A 20,195-nucleotide genomic window follows, 5' to 3' on the forward strand; every position below is an offset into this window, starting at 1 on the left:
TGTGTTGTCATCCCGTTTTGGGGCCCAAGTTTTTTGCAACCCGTGGATATTTTGCTTCTCCAGGCGTAAGTTGTTCGGCGGTTATACAGAAATTGACTTCGTGATGTGACAGAAATCTTTGATACTCCAAGATTACTCAACTTGTTTGATAATGTATCAACTTCTCCATAAGACAGGTTTGATTTCAGAGGCGAGATCAAATATGAAACATGGTTGAGTAACCATTCGATAAGCATCGAACATGTGTCGCCATGCTTCGTCAATCTTGCACATTAATCGTCTCAGGATCCATAAGGTTGTATGTTTTCATCTCATGTCAGAGGGGGAGTCATCGAAGCAGTATATCGACGATCCTACGTTTGTCTTGTGTCTGTAATATTTCCAGCGGAATATCCAGCACATGATTCCAATTGGGGCCCAGCATATTAGTGATGGCACGAATATCACGATCAGCTAAGCCCTCGAGCCACCAAAGTCCAGAAACGAGTTTGATAAAGGACATATAGTACGCGCAGATAACCAGTGCTCTAGGACGTTTGCTCTTTACTAAAGCTGTGAATTCGTTGGGCGTAAAAGATGGCCACGAGATTATACGAATGAACAAAGGTTCGCTAAGTTCATCTTGACGAAGACTTGCATAAAGATTGCCCAAAGCATCCAAAGTTCCGCAGTATACCTGGAAGTTCTCATAATCTTGATCGTCAGGATCCATATGTAGCATATGTAATAGGGCGGATGGGACCAACGGAGTAGCGAGTAAATCATTAAGATTTCGGACGAACAGTGGACCAACAGAAGTAGTTTTGTTTACACCTCCATCCGGGGATTTCATCGAAACGATAATACGCAGTCCGCTATATAAACCCACCCAGCTTGCTACCGTGAGCTCATCGTTATCACCCCGGTCTCCCGAGGCAAGCACTACAAGAAGTAATGCCATTACAAGAACTGCTTCGTAATTCTTCGAGTCCTTGGTAACAGTCGCTAATGCAGCGCGATAATCACGAAATGTCTTTTCCCGGTAAAGAGCTGTTTGCCGTTTATGCTCTTCGTTGTGTGGAAGCAGGTGCTGATTATGAAGAGATGCCAGCCCCAACATTCCATTCAATAAAAATGAATTGTCAAAGGCAAGAGATGGAACAACCACTTTCATTACATGACATGCTGCAGGTCCGAGAGCCACGATTGGTCCTGTGTATGTAGAATAATGATGCACCATACGTAGATCCATCATGGAAAGTACTCCAGTGGCTGTACGCAATGGCGGGAATGGTGTATTTCTGGGGTCCCAGGAGAGCCCGGCTGGTTGAACAAGCCGATCATGAGTACTAGATTTTACCAAAGAGGTAGTTTGGTTTTGTTCCGTTGAGCTAGTAGTATCATTCACCTTGGCGACCTTTTGTATGTATTGACAAGGAAGCTTTCTGATTTCACAAAACGAGCATTTTGGTTTGGCTTCATCACACTTAGTTGATAATCAGTGAGCATAAACCGTGAATGGGGTAAATATTGGACATACCTTGATCTTTTTTGTCTTGCAAGTATGACATCCGGCCCTCGACTTCTTATGGGGCCTTTTTGTTGTAAAAACAGCCGCCATCTCGATTTTGTATTCAGGGAGCTTAAAATTCGAAGTGTCTGGGAGTAGATGCTCAGTCTGGGAATATTGGCATCTAGCTGATGGATGTTTGTTAGAGTACGACACAAGAAGGTCGAATCACAGTAATTAAGGTTGCATTCACTGGACAGCAAGTAGATAATGTGCGATCCGCTACAGTGATAGCGACTTGAAGTAAAGTATAAAGTAGTTTGTGGCTCAACAACACGAAGAAGCTCGGAGGCTAGTCGAATTCTAATATGGCATTAGAATGGCAACTCGGTAACTTTATTAGATTAGACCTTTATCGACTTTTAGAGGAGGCAGCCACTACACTTGTCGTTCTGTAGAAGTTTTCCTCTACACACGTGCAAATTTGTGAGTCCTGGGTATTGATTTAAGAAACAGTGAATGGATACAACGACATATAACATAAAAACATAGAAAGTCTTGGATGGATTTGGAAAAGTAGGGAAACGGGAAAAAAGTGGAATAAAAGGCTTGGAAGTTTATCATCACATTTTGGAGCCTTTTTGCTTTGGGGACCCTCGGACCCTTGAAGGCTTGGAACCATTTCAGGAAATGGTACTGGGCAGAATAGACGGGTAAAGGTCGGTAATATGTAGACTCCCGTCTTACTAATCTAGCCATGGAGCTACAGCCTTGCAAGAAGTGCTAGCCGATCCACTCACGTGTTGACGCGCCTTGGTATCCGTGCCGTTTACTCAAGTACCTTCCTTGTGCTCAGTACTTTCATTTCAGCCTTGCAGTAATTCTCTCGATTGTTGTCTGCAAGAAGCAAGATAATAACAGAATGGTTGCTCTGTTTACTTTGCCAAATGAATTGGTCCTTTCTTCATTAGCATCTCAATTTCCATGCAGAGAACAGCAGATTCGCTCTCTAACCACTTTACTCTCGGTAAGTCTATCCTTCCTTTACTTCACAGCTGTACATCTGAATGTCAACTTACCTGTTTCTTTAGATCCAAGCTGCTCCAAGCAGAAACGTTGTACTTCACGGACTTGAAGCAACAGGGAAATCTACAATAACGAAAGCTGTCCTTGAAGCATTATCGACCCATTCCCCGGCAAACAACAGCACTCCCGAAGAGCATTTCAGCAATGAATTCCAATTTGCCATAATTAAAAGCGCAGAATGCATATCTGGAAGGCATTTGCTGGAACAAACTATAGGAGCTGTCGCGAATGCGGTAGAATGGAAGGAGAATATACCGAAGTGTGAGAATCTCGCACAATTAGTGGTGGAGGTAGGAAAATTGCTCGAAGGTTGGACCGCGACAAATGAGGCACAAGCTGCAAAACAAAGATTCGTTCTTGTTTTTGATGGCATTGATCGACAGAGAGAAGCTCCCCCTACTATGCTGCCAGCATTGGCCCGAATGGGTGAGATCGTACGTTTGGACCCAACGTCAATCAGTGCAGTCTATGTTCTAACAACTGTAGATTCCCAATCTTACCACAATTTTCATCACTACAATTCCTCGACCTAGCTTTTTCCACCTCCCTGGAATTCCTCATGTTCAATTCCCATCGTACACTAAACCAGAGCTTGTGACGATTCTCTCGCGAACTTGCAAACCCTCCCCTAGACTCCCCGACGGTTCCAAAGAAACGTCCTCCATTTGGGAACGATTCCTTCCCACAACTTACGATTCCCTTTCTAAATACTCAGGACGAGACCTTGTTTCGTTTCGCGAGATCTGCCTTCAATTATGGCCTACCTTTATCCAACCAATACTCAATGGGACATATACGTCGAACGAATTCTCTCGCCTTCTCATCGCGAATCGTGCACTTCTCCAAAATGATACACTTCTCACACCATCTGTCCTTGCTCCTATTACGTCTATTTCCGTTGCAAAAAATGGAACTTCTAACACAAGCACCGCTCAGCTTCAAGCCCAAAACAACATCACAACCCATCTCCCGTATCACACTCGTCTTCTACTCATCGCCTCCTATCTTGCTTCTCACAACCCCCCTCGCACAGATCAGCATCATTTCCTTCAACAAACTGCATCCAAGCGTAAAAAGCGCGGTGGTGGTACGGCTCTCACCGCTTCCACCTCTCGACCCGGCGTCTCTAAATCGCGCAAGATTCCTCGCAAACTACTTGGGCCCCAGGCATTTCTGCTGGAAAGAATGATCGCTATCTACCATGTGCTACTCGAAGATGCCGATGGTCGAGGACGCTATTCGGTTACAAATGGAAATTTAAAGAGGAAAACCAAAGGACTAGGCGCTGGAGAAGCGGACATACAAATGGCTGTTGCGACACTAGCTAGCTTGCGCTTGATCGCTAAAATGGGGAGTGCGAATGCGGCAGATGCTTTGGATGGAGGAAGTAGATGGAGAGTTGCGGTAGGATGGGAGGTAGTCAGGGGGATTGCCAGGAGTGTAGGAGTTGAGGCAGAGGACTATCTGGCGGAATAAATGTCGACTTGGATTTTGAAAAACAAGTCAACTAAAAGAGCGCCATCAGACGCATTTGAGAGGGAACCGAGACGATATTTCATACTGGACCTCGAAGAAATTGGGTACGGCACTAATGTCAATCACCCACTTGGACAACCTCGTCAAAGAGAGCGGCCTTTCGTGCACATTCACCTACATCCATTTGGCTATGGTGATATCTCTGCCATCGCCGCCTACCTCATAAAGACCCCTAAGACAAATATCGCGAGGTTTCGCTTCTACTTATTGTTGAGACATTTGGCAACCCGGGGGAGAGCGAAAGGTTACGATCAGGATGAGTCGATATGGGAATTCAGGCTGTATGGATAGATGACCATAGCTACAGCAGCTCAACATGGAACCTCAAAATAGAGATCTAATAACTTAGATGTAACACGTCAAGCAAAGAGACTTCAGGTAATGAAGAAGCTTGGTGTTTTACCCAGGGTGGATATTTGAGGGAAGATGTAGACTGTATCCGAATAGTACGTAATATGTAATATAATAAAGATCAAACTACCAGGCCATGCAATTCCTCAATCTCTCGCTGCGGAAACGGGGCCCAAAGCTACTTGTTCGTATAACAGATGATCACAATATTTCTACCAATGTAATACACAAGAAAACTATAGGTATGAAGCTATCCAGAATCTGTCACATAGCTTGAAACCCTCAGACAAAGTCAGTAAAATCCACACAACACAAAATCAACACGTCAAAATTAATGATTCATTTCCATTTTCTTTTTTGTTCATGTACGAATACACGCAGTGCAGTACTACCACTCTTATCCAGTGACTAGTCATATTTCCCTGGTATCAGAAAGAAAGAAAGAGAGACAGTAAAAGCTTGAAACATTCTCAATGAGAGCCTATTTTGTTCAACTTCCATAGTCCCAAAAATCAACGCCCAGACGCTCCTCCAAGACATGCTCCACCATTCTATGACAGATGAACTTGTAAGAAAAGAAAATCTACCAAGCTTCTCCGATTGAAGTCTTTTTGCTTGTTAGTTTTCGAATAGTGCATGCCTTGCCTTGCCATTCCATTCCAATACACCCATGTGAAGCCAATCCAAGCCGAGAAAAACGACCAAATGATGAAACTCATCGATCCGATTCAATTGAACGCCAATCATCAACATCAATACCGCCATCAATTGCAATCAAAACGCTTTTCCACCAACGCCCTCGCCGGCCAAAATCCTCAAATGACTCTCACTCAACTCGCTTTTCAGGCCCATACTTGCACTTTCCCGACTCAATCTATCCCAATGCTTCAATCCCTTCCTAAGTTTTTCTTGTTTCTGTTTAACTTCGTCTCTTAGAATATCCGCTTCCTCTTCCTTCTTCTTGAGACGAGCTGCGAGATCTGTGGGGATACCCGAAGCTGCTGGATCAATTCTTCCCCCAGGTATGATGGGTGGAATGCCTACCATGGCTGGGTGAATACGAGGACCCGATGATGGACCTGAAATAGAACCGCGGCTATGATATATACTGGAGGAATGTTGAAGAGAGGGACGAGACGAAACTGATGTGCCTGCGCGGGGACCTGTAGGTATACCGGAAGGGCCTGTTGGTGCAGCAGGTGGGGTTTCTCTTGCTGGAGAAGGAGAGACACTTGGTGGAGGACGGGGTGGTGGCAGATTTGTTCTTGAGTTTATATCTGTGTTGGGTCGAGCTGGTGGTGCTGCTCCCCACGATGAGGTATCTGGACGACTGTGGCGCTCGTTGCTAAATGATGGCCGACCACCTCTCAATGAAGCGGAAGGACCACGAGGTGGAGCGTAACCACGTGGGCCAGATGGAGGAGCGATGTGACCATTACCCTCTGAAGCACTATTAGATCTCGAATTATAGTTTGAAGAAGGACCAGATGGAATAGGCGCAGCGAAGTTGCGACCGCCACTAGGCCCGGTTGGGGCTCGGAAAGTTGCCGCTGGTCCTCTAGGAGGCGATCTTGGAGCCGTGGGACGAATTGGTGAGCGATCCTTCGAAGCAGATCTCTCTTGTTTTACTTGTCTGTATGCCAACCCTGTGGGTGATCGATCTCTGACAGGTACTGGAGAACGTATTGCTTCACGAGTCGCTGCTTGCGTTAAAGCTTGTCTGCTAGGGTGAACAGGCGGAGATGATCGACGAGAATTGGTGCCAGAACTTCTACCTGATGATCTTTCCGAATCACGAAGTGCTGGTGAAGGAGATCGACGCCTGATCGGGGATGGTGATCTTCGGCGTATAGGTGAAGGTGAACGACGTCGCCATGTTTGCGAACTTGGACCGAGGGGAGTGCGAACATCTCTGGGGTCGCGACTGCGGGAGCGACGCCAAGATCCACCTCTTGGGCCTGGAGGCGGTGATCTTCGAGGAAGTGGGGATCTAGCTCTGATGGGGGATCTAGGTCGAATAGGTGTGCGATTGCGATCGAAAGGTGACCTTGAACGGCGCCTAAGATTGTTAGGTTTAAACAATTTACAATTGACGTAATATGGACGGCAGTGAACTTTACCTTTCATCTCTTCTTGGCGACCTTAATCGATCTCTGCGGTCATCATCTCGTCTGGGAGAAAATCTTCTTGGAGTTCTGGCTCTTATTGGAGTTCGACCACCTCGAAGTGGAGATCGGGGTCTACCACGCCAAGTCATATCTCGAGGTGGTGACCGGTCTCTTGCGCGGTATGGTGGTGTTCTTGACCTACGCCTTGGAGAACGGTCTCGTGCGCTAGGGTGATAACTGTCGCTGGATAAAGGTGGAGTTCGTCGATCTCTGCGAGGTGACCTATCTCTGTCGCGATCGGATCTGAAAGTATCGGCTCGCGGTGGTGAACGTCGGTTATGATTAGGTCTATAAGATTCACCCGCTCCCAGCCTTGTGACTTCGCCATCACCTCGGATATCCAATCTGCGATTTTTATTCGTTAGCACTTCCTTTCTATTATTCGAAAAAGATCCCGCATTCCTCGGCCTTAGAGCAGCCTCGAAGTTCCAATCAGCCCTAATCGTGAGGTTCTCAATATGCGACAAGTCGAATTCCTCTTCTGTTCTGGCCGGTGTGTATGTTGCATCGTTGGGATTTTCGGTTTTAACCATTGATTGATTATAGCTTGAATCAACATTTTTTTCGTTGCTTTCCATGAGAGGTTTTAGATCACTAGTCTGCGAGCCCCCTCCTTTACTCAAGCTTCCATGGGTCCCAAGACGAGCACAAAGCTGGGCATCATACCAAGCCAAATGACGAGTACGAGCCGCTCGACCAGGCATAACTCCAACCACAGCCTCAGATGATATGAGATATTTTCCTGTTCGCGCACGACTGATGAAATAATCTTCTCGTAGTGGCTTCTCCCTAGAGCATTTCTTGCTTTCTGGAAACCCTCGACCGTTGAAGTGCTTTCTACAGGCGCAAATGTGGAAATCGGCAGCGCCGTGCGACCATGAACAATATTCGCGGGTTCTTTGAGCAAAGTAGTTGTGTGCGAATTGTATACTACTATTTATCCAATTCCATGTAGCTTTTGGGTATTCTTCCAGGTGGTCTTCTGCGTCCATTCAAACAACGGTAGCTTTTGACCAATCTGCAAATAACGTATGCTGCGTGTTTGCTCTTGGAGGTTATGGATTTTGTATTGATATTGCAAGTTCCTTTAATGTTTATGGTAACCCGGCAATGATATATGCATTCAATGTCGATATACCATGTTGCTATCCGGATACTATATACATGTGAATAAAGTAAACAAGAACTAACCTTCTGTCTCGTCCTCTATCCATCTTGAGCTCCTTGTAATATGTCCCGTGAATATCCGTTCGAACTTTCCTCAGATGAGTTAAAATATGCTTCAAATTTTGGTACTATATCGTCTCAAATCGTTGTTGCGTCATGTAAGTATTTGAACATAAAATGGCGTAGAGTGAATTAAGATGTGATGAATTATGTCGCAGTTTCCAAAGCTCCAAAAACAATTTCCAAGCTGTTGATATTACACTAGCGGCCGCTTTATCCCGAGCACGTCTACATCACGTGTAGGGGTGAGGATTGAACAAGATATTAATTTCTTGCAGTCTTGTGTCAAGATCTGTTATACAATTGAATGCTAGGAACAATAAGTACAAAGAGTATCAATCGTAAAATCTATTTCACACAAATTTCCATTGCCTTCCCAGTATTCTGATATTACATACGAAAAGCACCAGTAGTGCCTTTGCCAACCTCCATTCAACGCCGCATTAACATCTTTCCATCTTAAAATCTGTAGGACCTTTCTCTCTTCTCGCCTCGTTTTTCTTCGTCTCTCTTTTGCTTCTTCCTACTCTCTTGAGCAATCATATCACTTAAATCTTCGTCATATTGCCAAGCTCCTCGTTCCTCTTTCTTTTGAGCCTCAAACCTTCGTTTTACTTCTTCCTTGCTTATACCATCCTCATTTTGCAAAGAATCTGGATCCAACGCAACATCTACATCTCCTGGCTTCTTCCTCTTTTTGGTATCTTCTTGTCCTAATACTGGTAAATGTGCATTTTGACCAGCGCGTACATCATAAGCTCTTTCACCGCCAAAGAAGCCTTCAGCGCGGATCTGGCGTTCAGGAATGACAGTATAAGCAGATCTTGGGTGTGTGGACTCTTCGGTCTCGGTTCCCCTCTTTTGCTTACGAAGATCAAAGTCTCCACCAACACTCATCTCACCAGGGTATTCCGATGGTACAGTTGATGCCATACCACCTGGTGTTTCTGTACCACTAGGCGTTTGCAAACCACCAACGTCCTCCTCATCACCTTCCTCTTCTTCCTCATCGCTCTCTTCTTCTTCTTCAGACTCCTCTTCGGGTGCTTGTAACTCACCCCAAAGTGTTCTCTCAATAGGTTCACCTGCTTGGTTGTTAACTTGTGGTTGAAGGACACCAAAGATATCTCCTCCATAAAGGGGTCGATTGAACTCATCAACAGGGGGTTTTCCATAACCACCAGGATGAAATCCCCATGCACCACCCGGTGGAGGTGGTGCATTTAGCCCGGGAATCTTAAGTGAAGGATACGAAGGCGGTGGGCCGAAACGTTGTTGATTGATTAACCATGGAGGCGGAGCTCCAGGTGGAATATTTAATGCGTCCTTGAGGTCGTCGCTCAACTCGCCAGGTCGCAAATGTCGTAGATTCGTCTCGTACTCCTTTCCCTCGTAGTAAACCTCACCATAACGTGTTAGTTCCGGCTTTGTTTGAAACCGGAAGAAAGCTTCATACAACTTTTGATAATCAATATCCAATTTTCCCATTTTCGGCTGCACCCTTTCCCTTTGCTTCTGTTTTAAACTAGCTCCATCCTGTTTTTCCAACACAGCGTCACGCATTTCGGCGATACCAGTCTCCTGAATGAACTTCGGAAGAGAAAATGGAGCCTTCTCAACACCACGTTTCGATGATAGATACTCGCGCTTAAGGGACCAATGATTCGGCACTGGAACGACATTTCGGTATGATTTGATGTGGACAAGTAATCGAGGATCCGAAGCTGAGGTATCAGTCCAATCTACAAGCTCTGGCTTCCTTACGAGAGCTTTCAGCTCTGCAACAGAAAGCTTGTCTCTCTCCTTCCTCTTCTTTTTAGATAATTTGGGCTCTTTATCTGCTTCTTCGTCCTCGTCTGGAATTTCGTCATCACCATCGAAAAACACTTCACCCTTGTCGCCATTGTCTGCATCTTTCGCAGCCTGATCTTCTTCAGCAGTAGCACCAAATCTGTCCATAATATTCTTAAACATGGCAAAATTTGGATCATCTTCAGAAATATTAAAGTCTGCAATATCTGCTTCCAAAGGATCTTCATCGTTTCTGGCTTGTTCTTCGTCGTTCTTGATCGGTTCCTCAGTGGTTTCGGCAGGCTCAATTGCCTCGACTTTTGGTTCTGAATCTTTTGGAACATCTGCTTCTGGTGTTGGGGTCACCTAGAAATTGTTAATGACTGTAGTTATCAGAAATATACTTAGACCAACCTGTGCTGCTTTCTTCTGCTCCTTCTTCTTTGCGCGCCGCATTTGATTCTTGGTCATTTTCGGCGCCATCTTTGCGACCTGGGGGCCACAAGCCCAATTGACAAGATTGTGACTTAAATTCGTAAAAAGGTCTCTTCTTCGAGCTTCGTATCAATATATCTGGTATTTGTATTTCGTATGATAGCTCTGCGATTAAATAATTTATCAACGAGAGATAAAATAAGAGCTCGTCGCGATGCTCGATGTAGGTATTATCGAAGAGAGTCAATATCAAATCGCGATTATTTTAGCGTCGGTAAATCCCGTCAGAAATTACGAAATCTAGAGCCGTTGCTAATTAAGTAACAACCTTTAGTCCTACGAGTACGGTATCGTCATTATTGGTTGATACAATTGAATTGAATACTCTCATGTCAACATTACAAACAATCCGAATCTACAATCGATACCTTCCCCGCGCGATGAATATTTCGGATGATAATTCCAATTCGTAGTTATATATTTCACAATGCCTCATTCGACTCGAGGTCCTTCGCCTGGTCGAATTGCACAAACGAGCTTCAAATTTCCTGGTGATACGAAGGCCAGCTCGCGCACATCCATGGAGAAGTTCCCAGATCTTGATACTTCTGACACCTTCGATCAATACGATGGACAACATTCTTATAGCTCACGAAAGTCCAATGGATATCCCAGCGGGGGTCTTCCTCCAGTGGATCGTTGGCAGGCACAAAGAAATGATAGAATGAGAGGGGATTCTTGGACAAACGGAGAACCGAATAATGGCAGAGGGCATAGAAAGCAAAAAAGTTTGAGTGATGCATTTAAGACAATTAAGTCGAGGAAAGGGAGTATGAGTGCCAATGTACACGAAATTTCGGACGCCCTAAAGGCTCCAGTCTCTCCTAAATTAATTGTTTGTAGACACCTCCCACATGTATTTGACAAACACTAAATTAATCCTTCCAGGTCTTATGTATAGTATGGTATCTTTCAAGCGCCTTGACAAACACATCTTCGAAATCGATTCTAAATGCTTTCCCGAAACCTGCGACTCTTACTCTTATACAATTTGCATTTGTCGCATTCTATTGTCTGTTTTTCTCCTGGCTTTCCGCGACTTTCCCACAACTCAAAAATGCAATTCCAGCTCTACGACATGGAATCCGATATCCTACAAGAGAAGTCATTATGACCACACTACCTCTGGCTGCTTTCCAAATCGGTGGTCATCTTCTATCTTCCACGGCGACAGCTAAAATTCCGGTCTCACTGGTTCACACAATCAAAGGGCTTTCCCCCTTATTCACAGTGGTCGCATATCGACTTATATATAATATTCGTTACCCAGTGGCTACATATCTCTCTCTCGTTCCTCTCACACTCGGCGTCATGCTCGCCTGTTCCGCAGAATTCAGGGGAAATATATTTGGTATAATCTACGCTTTCCTCGCAGCCATAATATTTGTCACCCAAAATATATTCTCCAAAAAGCTCTTCAATGAAGCCGCAATCGCAGAAGCAGCAGGTCAACCACGCACCAATAAATTAGATAAGCTCAATCTTCTCTGCTACTCGTCGGGTCTCGCTTTCCTTGTTACGTCACCTATCTGGTTCTGGTCGGAAGGTATCACTCTCTTAGGCGATTTCTTTCACGATGGATCTCTTGATTTGAGTTCCCACCCCGAAGCCTTCGATCACGGACGTCTAGCCCTCGAATTTGTCTTCAACGGAACATTCCACTTTGGTCAAAACATCATTGCATTCGTTCTCCTTAGCATGGTTTCTCCCGTCACCTATTCTGTTGCCTCTCTCATAAAACGCGTCTTTGTCGTTGTAATCGCTATAATCTGGTTCCAAAACCCTACAACCAAAATTCAAGGTCTAGGCATTGCCCTCACATTCTTCGGTCTTTACCTCTATGACCGTACCAAGGGTTCCAACAAAGCAGACCGCAAAGCCAAAATGTTAAATATTAAAGAAGAATCTCTTCTCCCTCTAAACACAACGTCCGGTAGACTCGCCCCCGACACTCAAGCCCAAGTCCTCTTTGAATCCCCAATTCAAGCACGAGGTGGTGGCTACTCATTATCGTCTGGAAACTCGGATAATAAGAGATCAGATGACAATTCATTTGACAAAAATGGGAGGCTAAGGGGTAGTAGTAATGCTTCCTGGTTACCGCCTGGAACGAAACAGGAGGATACTTGGAAACCGAGAGAGATTATTGCGAACGGACCTGGGAACGGGAATGGGAATGGCATTTCTGTTAACTAAAGTGCTTGTCATTTGGAGTTTCATAGATAGAGGAGATGGATTTTGATTTTGATTTTGGTTTTGATTTTTTCGGCTATTTTATGCTATTCTAGTTTCTGGACTTGCTAGATAGATACCTACCTACATAGGTACTTATGATATCAACGAAAATGCGCATGCGCAAGCAAGCAAAGTACTCCACGAAGTGTCGGATATACATGTATAGATACCCCAGCTGAGGTACGCACGAAATGCACATGAAAGGGAGTAATGGGCGTTAGGACAACAATAGAACATCTTGAATATGGTTTCTAGAGTCGCACTGACTGATTCTGTCAATCGCTTCTTGTTATTGATAGATTGGAGTTTTTGGTTCGACGCTTGAACGTTTTCTGTAGCCAGTACGAGAATAGAATAGAATGGATTGGAATGGCGATAGGAGGTTTATGTAGTTGTTGAATAATTGATATCTAATGCAGATCTAATGCTGTGCAATGTGTAAGTGCTGATGAGAGGGATAGGTTTTGATTTGAATGTGATGTGGAATTCGGAAGGGAAGTAGAAGTAGAAGTAGAAGTAGAAGTAGAAGTAGAAGTAGAAGTAGAAGTTGAAAGGGGAGATGTATACAAGTGACGATATCCACTAGGTATTCATGAAGACATGTTGAAGTTGACGTTGATTTCGGCAAGTTAAAGGTTGAGATTGAATCCCCGGTGAGCTCTGGAATTTTCGTCATAAATCATACTTCTACATCAATACATCTCTCAGCCTACATCAATATATCATCAATCTCACACAACAATATAGAATCACATCACACTCCAGTGACCACTCTACTAGTCCCTCATACTCCAAGCCATCATTGATATATTCAAGCCAAATTATGTTTATACAGCCATTCCTTGTATTCGTACTATAATACAACGCGGAAGAAATACCTAGTATGCAATAGTGATTCGTATGTGTATCCGCGTGCAACAATGCTCCGCAAAGAAGCTATCCGATTCCTAAACAATTCATAGAGTTGTGATACACATCCCTTCCTATGCCATCCTATTCGTATGTTCATAATTCGTAGCGCCCTGTCCATCCATCCATCAAATACAAATGAGTCTAGCCCAACCTTTCCCTGCCATGTCCTGCCATTTCCTTATGCACTCAAAATACATATGTCACCTCCGTTGACTCCGTTGACTCCCCTTGCTTTCCCTCTAATCACAATCAACAGATTAAAAAAATTGAAAATCATAATCCAATCTCCCTTACGCCTCAAACTTCAATCACCAAGCTACACCCTCCTCTACAAACCCATCATCTCCATCCCAGTCATCATCACCCTCGGGTTCACTGTCTAAAAAGTCCGCCTCGCCAAACTGCGTCTCCGCCGGTCTTAAATTATCAATTCTGACATTAACTACCTCACACATTCCTTGAATCACATTTCGCCTTTGTTTAGCCTTTCCCTTGCTGTTTGCATTCCGATTTGCATCCTTACTCTCACCTCCAGCATCAATATCTTCATCACTTACATCTTCATCTCCACCTTCATCACCCAAACTGGGAGTCTGAGGTGGCGAAGAAGGAAATCCATCAATCCCCGCAGTAATTTTCAACAAACGAATTTCCCGAGAAGCACGCTGACTTCGGGCAGCCTGGCGAGCTGAAGGAATTGATGTAGATGGAGGGGGAGGGGTGGGGGTGGATGTTGCACCATTATCATCATCATCTTCTTCTTCTTCTTCTTCTCCTTCATCTTCTTCGTTGTCCATTTCATCATCAGAATTATCGGGACTTTCAGCATAGTTAGTTGTACGTTTAGCGCGTGTGCTGTGACGGAGTGGGAGGGAGTTTCTATTTGGTCGAGCTTTTTGCTTCTTTGCGGGACTTTGTCTCTGACCGGTTTCTTGGTTATCTGTTTCCGATTTGTAAAGTTCGACTCTTGGTAATTGCGAAGCTTTCAAGAAATGCTTTGGAGGATCGCAAACCCTCTTGAAAACTTGTCCCAAAGTGCCGATCCATCTATCTCTAAAAGCAGCCCTATCTCTCCATGCGATGTTAATACTTGTCTGCAGAATCAGAACTCGGAGATCCGAAAGCTCGCCTGCACTATCCAACAAACTTTGAAAGAACATTTCTGCGGCTTGTTTGTCCCATTTGCGTAAATTAAGAAGCTCAAGGGATTGAAGTGTAGTTGGCCATTCAGGAATTTGATCACTCGCGAGTAACTGATCATAATCCGGCTCAGCGCTGTGGTATGAGATATGTGCATCGAAATATTGAAGGTCCATTCTTAAAACTTCCAGATATGGACATGCTGTACCAAGCGATGGCAGAAAGGCTAGACTTAAAGCAGAGTTATGATTGAGCGTGAGACAGCGAAGTTGCCTGCCACTAGTCAAGAGGTATTCACCAAGCATTTCAGCAGTGACCTCCCAACAATTAGTGATTTCCAGATTTCGCAAATTTGATGGTAGGAGGGGCATCAGTTTCGCATTGAGTAGTGTCGAGGATTCAAAAATCAAGTGTTCAAGTACCTCCAGGGCGGAAATCGCTCCACCCAATAATTCTTCAAGTTTTGGATCCTCCTCGCCTTTTTTAGGGTGTCGAATTTGGTAATTGACAAACGCAATCTTCTTTAGTCCGATGAAGGATGGCTTAAGGTGAATCTCGCGAATCTTTTCAATGGGCCACCTCTTACCTGCTAGTCTGGACGACCAACGCCAGCTTCTTAGTTTGCACAGACTAGTTTTGTCTCCTTTGGTAATATCTGCAGCTGGCTCAACATGCTCTAGTGCTTCAAAGACCGCAACTGGGTATTCCCATCTAATCGAATCGTCAAGTTGTTTGAAAGGCTTCGAATCTTTCTGATCGTAGAACTCTAGATCCGCCAATCTTGGCAAGTCCTTTATTAAGCCATGCAGATCCAGAAGTCCACTGCCAGGTAAAGAATAGGCAGCAACTTGCCTGACTTCAATACGAAGGTTGACAACTTTCTGTCTGTAGCCAAAAGCCAACATTGCGGGGTCAGATTTGAGTAAATCTACGAGTCTAATCATACAATTAGCTAGGAGGCTTTCATCTGGATTTTCAAAGTTACTTGCCGATGTGCTTTATCCATTGGAACAAGAGGAGGCGAATTGTACAACACTGTAAAAGCTGGCTCGGCGAACCCCCGACAAAGATATGCGACATCTAGTAGCCATCTCCCAGATGGAAGAGGTTGAAATGTTCTTTCTTCGTACAGTGGATATGTGGCGTACTCAAATATTTGCACTAGAACATGATATGGAAGAGTCTGCCATGGCGGAATAGCTTCAGGATTTTCTACGAGCATAACTGGCGACTGGACTCTGGATCTTTTGCTAGAGGTTGATTGATTCTGTTTTCTTCTCTTCGGCGTTGATTCATGGGAATTGCATTGGCTTCGCTTGGCAGAAGAACGAGAGTGTGAAGCATTTCGAGAGATTCTTGCGCGGGGTGTATGAGTTGCGCCACTATAGGATGGTTCATTGTCTTCGTTCTCGTCTTCCTCCTCCTCCTCCTCCTCCGAATCATGATCAGTCGATGATTCTGCGTATGAAATTACCGGCTTCTGTCGAGTGCTTTTCGTGGTAGCTACTTGTGGTTCATTGTTCGCAGACCGTGGTTCCCGCACATTTCGGTTGCGTGTCCGAGAGCGTCTCGTAGGCGGCGCATGAGAGATATCACTATGTGATTGTTCCTCGACATCGCCATTTTCTTCCTCTTCTAGATCGTCATCGCTGGTCGGAGGTTCTGCGTATGAAAAAGTAGGATTTCCTCTGGTAGATCGAGGTGGGGTCCGCAGAGCTCGAGTAGATGTCGAAGATCTAGCCATGCCTGTAAAACTTGGTTGTTTGCTGGTTGGAACTCATGAAGGTGATGTTGTGAGTTAAAGAAGCTAGAATGGACGATTGCAAAGACAGTATATCTTTATACAGCAGCAGTATGATTCTTTGCTAGTAAGTTTTAAATGCAACTATGTATGGTTTGAAGGTGAAGAACTGTGAGGGTTTTGATAACAAATGAACAATTATTCAATGAGAGAGCTTTCTTTACTATTTCAAACAATGAGATGATTCACTTGAGTAGGTATTCAATGATGTTGATCTTCTTACCTGTACACTAATCGCGATCTCGGTTAATCCGATAAGAAATTTAAGGTTGAAGCTAAGAGCACACAGTCCCTGTACTTACCTCGGTAACTCCTTCCTTAAGGAGACCTGCATCTCATGCTGCAAGAAATGTTTAAATATTAATAGATGGTTCGATGCTGGAATAGGAGCCATTATTCAGCTTGATTGAAGATATGCATGTGGATTTCTAAAATAGAGTATCACCCATTACCTTCGTAGGTAGATGTGGGTATCTATCAGAATCAGAAAAGGAAGAGAGGCTCAGATTCATCCAGACATATTGATTCAAAATATCGACGCGACAACACAAGTGACACCAAAAGAATATGAAATATGTATCAATATAGTCAAAGAAATAATCCGACTTCTCCCATCCTCTTGAGCTACCTCTGAATAATCCTTTGCTGCCTCTGACACTTTGATAGTGCACGTTGCTTTATATCTTCTACCTAGGTGCTCCTTACCTCACACAATCTTCACACCACTTCTTTCGATTAATATTGTACTCAGATACTACAAACTACACGCTCTTTACCCGCAAGGCTTTTTGTCATTTTTTTCCGTTTAATCGTGTAACACTCCTTCCTGTTCGTAAGGGGTTTCGAGTTACCCTTACAAAAACACGGCATTACGCGTGCGATATTTCCAAAAAGCTTCATTGTTTTGATACTGTGGGGATACCCAAAGTACACCCTCCCTACCTAGGAAGTACTCAACTAGTAACTACGAATCTTGGGAACCAGCATTGGCTGTTCTGCTGGACCCCTTGTCGGTTAGAATTTGGGATTCACTTCGTCTTACCATTTCTTCTTTCTTTTGAAAGGCGCGTAGTGGCCAGTGAAAGGTTGAACGATAATGAAATGTCACCAGCAGGCATCAATGGAGGAGGAATCGGGATTGAAAATTGGTTATCAAATCATCGTCAACCTTTCCGCCCCTTTTTACGAGGCAACCTCGAAAAAGCTATAAGATACCGAGAGAAATTCAAGATGGGTTCCTCATATTCATCTCTCAAGATTATCACACCGCCTCAAAAACATGAACGTGAGATTTTGGCATCTGATGAGGAAGACGATGAGGATGAAGATATAAGGCCTATCAAAAGAAGAAAGACGATCAACACCGACTCAGCTCCAGTTTCGACTCATGATCTTTCAAGTCGATCCATGTCTTCAACTTCTACTGTTGCTTCAATAATGGACCCGTCTTCACTTAATCGTTCTACAAGTGAAGAATCTCCACCGCCACGTTTACCTAGTAAATCTCAGGTAGATAAGATCAAGCCCACAGATTTTTACGGTCTCAAAAAATCGAAATCCGATCGAGTTCGTATTGACTCTGTATTGAAATTGACAGAGAACCCCGTGGACTTCCGGAAATTGCTACGGATCCAGGTTGCCAGTATCGTCCAAAACTCAAATTTTGAAGAAACTGGCGATGGAAACACGAGTCAATACTCCAATATAAAGTGTACTTTAGTTTTGCTCCGTGTTTCGGAAGATGGGTCATTTACAGATATCTATCGACAACCTCAGACTGGGAGAATTCGAATGATATCTGAAGGTCGTCAAAATAATACCTTTCCCATATACTTACCACCCTTTATAATACCCTCGGAGGTCCTTTCTCAAGATTCAAACTCTGATGATTCATTAAATAAACCACAAGCTCGAAACGAATTTGGGAAATATGGAGTTCAATTTTTGATCGAGCCATTCCGCGCCAATCGAAGAGACTGGTTGCCTTTGACATTTTCCAGTCTGCCACATAACAGTCGCCTCGCAAAAAGAATATTCAAAGGAGAATCAGAACTTACTGATGTACGTCAAATAAGATGCGAGTTTCTGCTATTCGATTGGGATAGCAAGCGAAGCACTGCAGAGATTGAGCTACTGTATGATGGGGAAAGTATTGAGACTTCTGCATCATTGAAACTAGACATACAATGGTCGCTCCCAGGTCATCTACATAAAAAAGAAGAACATATCGAAGTACCAAAACTGCCGACGCCTATTCCAGAGTTAGCTCCTGAGTTAAGTCTGGCTCAAATTTTGTCTCCGCAAAAGGCAGCAACAATAGATTCCGAAAGCCCCTCTCGTGGTCAAAGACGTGTTCGTGCAAATGTTCCAACATATAATCTCAAAGCTTTGAGTGCAAAAGCTCAGGGCAAGAAATTAAGAGCTCATTGGGCTAGAGAAACTTCGGAAACTCCTTTCAGTGTGACTGATACTGGGGAATCTGTGACTTATACGGTCAGCAAAGCAAATGCAGAAGCGTATAACATCAAACAAACGCATGTAGTAGCAGGATTCTCGTGTCCTATATGCAATCTAGACACTAAATCTATGGAAAGTCTTCGACTCCATTTCAAAACCACACATTTTCGATTCACATTTCACGTTCGCCCCAAGTCTTCATTTTTCATCGAAATCAACAAAGAGTCTCGAAAGTCGAGGGAAATTCACCCTTTGCAAATTATCCAGTTTGGGCAAGCCAACACTTTGTTGGATATGGAGAAATGTATTTCTGGTGACAATTCTTGGGCGGAAGATAGGGAAGGACCTCTAAATAATCAATGGCCAGATTCAGAAATCCTTGGTCGTTTGAATTTCAAAACTACTTCCTTTCCATCACTCGAAACCTCACGCCAAACTTCACGCCAAACCTCACCAGAAATGTCGAACAATGATCTCGAGACAAAGGAGGGTGAGAGTTCTGCCCCGGTACCTGGTTATATTAAACGCCTGGCTCTTTCACCTGCTAGAACCAAGGACAAGCACTACGTTCCGGATATTAAACATGGTCCATATCCTAGATCTGCATACGCTCCTGATGTCAAAAACCGAGAATTCAATGATTACCGCACAAAGCGGGTTTTGAAACCTGGAGATGAGTTACCTGATACTGATGATGAAAATGACGAATCTTACCTTCTCCATAAACGAAAATGGATTATTAATGATTACACGGATGTTAAAGATGACGAAAAAGAGTACTTTATTAAGTGGGAAGAGTTCATCATGGCTGAGCGGCTCACTAATCAATCTCATCTTCCGGAAACAATCACAAGATTTGTAGCGAGAAATCGCGTTTGGTTTGCCGAGAAGAGGGCTCGAAAGAAAGAATGGCGCAAGCAGATTGAATTGTGGGTAGCAAGGGGTGATCTCAAAATCGGTTCAGTTATGTCTTATTGTGCAAAGATGTTTGAACAGGGAAAGAAGGAATTAGACGAGATGAAATCCAAGTCGAATTTGGAATCAAAGTCAACTCCAGACGTGGAGCCCGCAGACGTAGAGCCTATAATGAGAGGTCCTCACGATTGCGTGTGTGGTCATCAAGTTTCAGTATGGCAAAGTAATGCTATACAATGTAGTGGCAGAGTAAGTTTATTTATCATATGTTTACCATAAGTGTACCGGACTAATTGCTTTATAGCTTTGTGTTGATGGTGACTACCATCGGGAGTGTGCTGAGAAATTTGGACGCCCAGTCGAGAGAGGCAATTGGCTGTGTGATCGATGTCATGCGAAAGCATCGGGAGAGCAACCATTAGGGGAGAGTAGTAATGCACTTACAAATTATTCCCGGAACCGAATTTTACGACAGAGGCGAAACGTGTAGGTAGCTAGCATTAGAAAGGGGGGAGGGAAAGCAAAAACAGGAAGCAAGAGAATCTTTTAGGAAATAGAGGATACTCAATGGAACACCAAAATGTAGATAGCT

At 44.0% G+C, this 20,195-nt stretch overlaps 7 protein-coding genes across 7 annotated transcripts; 3 read left to right on the plus strand and 4 right to left on the minus strand.

Annotated features, from left to right (window-relative positions):
• Positions 1-328: 328 nt before the first annotated feature.
• Positions 329-1,600, minus strand: Bfra_009381 (putative c6 zinc finger domain protein; the record flags this gene model as incomplete). The annotated part of the gene is made up of 2 exons (XM_037339724.1): positions 329-1,465; positions 1,520-1,600. The coding sequence occupies 2 exons, from the start codon at positions 1,598-1,600 to the stop codon at positions 329-331; spliced, it is 1,218 nt and encodes a 405-aa protein (XP_037189774.1).
• Positions 1,601-2,411: 811 nt separating this feature from the next.
• On the plus strand, positions 2,412-4,051 carry Bfra_009382 (putative origin recognition complex subunit orc5 protein; the record flags this gene model as incomplete). Its single annotated transcript, XM_037339725.1, has 3 exons — positions 2,412-2,516; positions 2,581-3,009; positions 3,062-4,051. 3 exons carry the CDS (start codon positions 2,412-2,414, stop codon positions 4,049-4,051), a joined length of 1,524 nt encoding a protein of 507 aa, XP_037189775.1.
• A 1,185-nt stretch (positions 4,052-5,236) lies between these two features.
• Bfra_009383 (putative serine arginine repetitive matrix protein 1 protein) lies at positions 5,237-7,622 on the minus strand (the record flags this gene model as incomplete). Its single annotated transcript, XM_037339726.1, has 2 exons — positions 5,237-6,521; positions 6,583-7,622. The coding sequence occupies 2 exons, from the start codon at positions 7,620-7,622 to the stop codon at positions 5,237-5,239; spliced, it is 2,325 nt and encodes a 774-aa protein (XP_037189776.1).
• A 694-nt stretch (positions 7,623-8,316) lies between these two features.
• Bfra_009384 (putative splicing factor 3b protein) lies at positions 8,317-10,131 on the minus strand (the record flags this gene model as incomplete). Its single annotated transcript, XM_037339727.1, has 2 exons — positions 8,317-10,014; positions 10,063-10,131. The coding sequence occupies 2 exons, from the start codon at positions 10,129-10,131 to the stop codon at positions 8,317-8,319; spliced, it is 1,767 nt and encodes a 588-aa protein (XP_037189777.1).
• A 439-nt stretch (positions 10,132-10,570) lies between these two features.
• Bfra_009385 (putative triose-phosphate transporter protein) lies at positions 10,571-12,339 on the plus strand (the record flags this gene model as incomplete). Its single annotated transcript, XM_037339728.1, has 2 exons — positions 10,571-10,978; positions 11,032-12,339. 2 exons carry the CDS (start codon positions 10,571-10,573, stop codon positions 12,337-12,339), a joined length of 1,716 nt encoding a protein of 571 aa, XP_037189778.1.
• Positions 12,340-13,598: 1,259 nt separating this feature from the next.
• Bfra_009386 (uncharacterized protein) lies at positions 13,599-16,174 on the minus strand (the record flags this gene model as incomplete). Its single annotated transcript, XM_037339729.1, has 2 exons — positions 13,599-15,366; positions 15,420-16,174. 2 exons carry the CDS (start codon positions 16,172-16,174, stop codon positions 13,599-13,601), a joined length of 2,523 nt encoding a protein of 840 aa, XP_037189779.1.
• Positions 16,175-17,332: 1,158 nt separating this feature from the next.
• Positions 17,333-20,093, plus strand: Bfra_009387sa (putative transcription factor c2h2 protein; the record flags this gene model as incomplete). The annotated part of the gene is made up of 2 exons (XM_037339730.1): positions 17,333-19,852; positions 19,908-20,093. 2 exons carry the CDS (start codon positions 17,333-17,335, stop codon positions 20,091-20,093), a joined length of 2,706 nt encoding a protein of 901 aa, XP_037189780.1.
• Between the last annotated feature and the right edge of the window lie 102 nt (positions 20,094-20,195).

The sequence above is a fragment of the Botrytis fragariae genome, assembly GCF_013461495.1.
Source record: "Botrytis fragariae strain BVB16 chromosome Unknown tig00000161, whole genome shotgun sequence".
Classification (NCBI taxonomy): Eukaryota; Fungi; Ascomycota; class Leotiomycetes; order Helotiales; family Sclerotiniaceae; genus Botrytis; species Botrytis fragariae.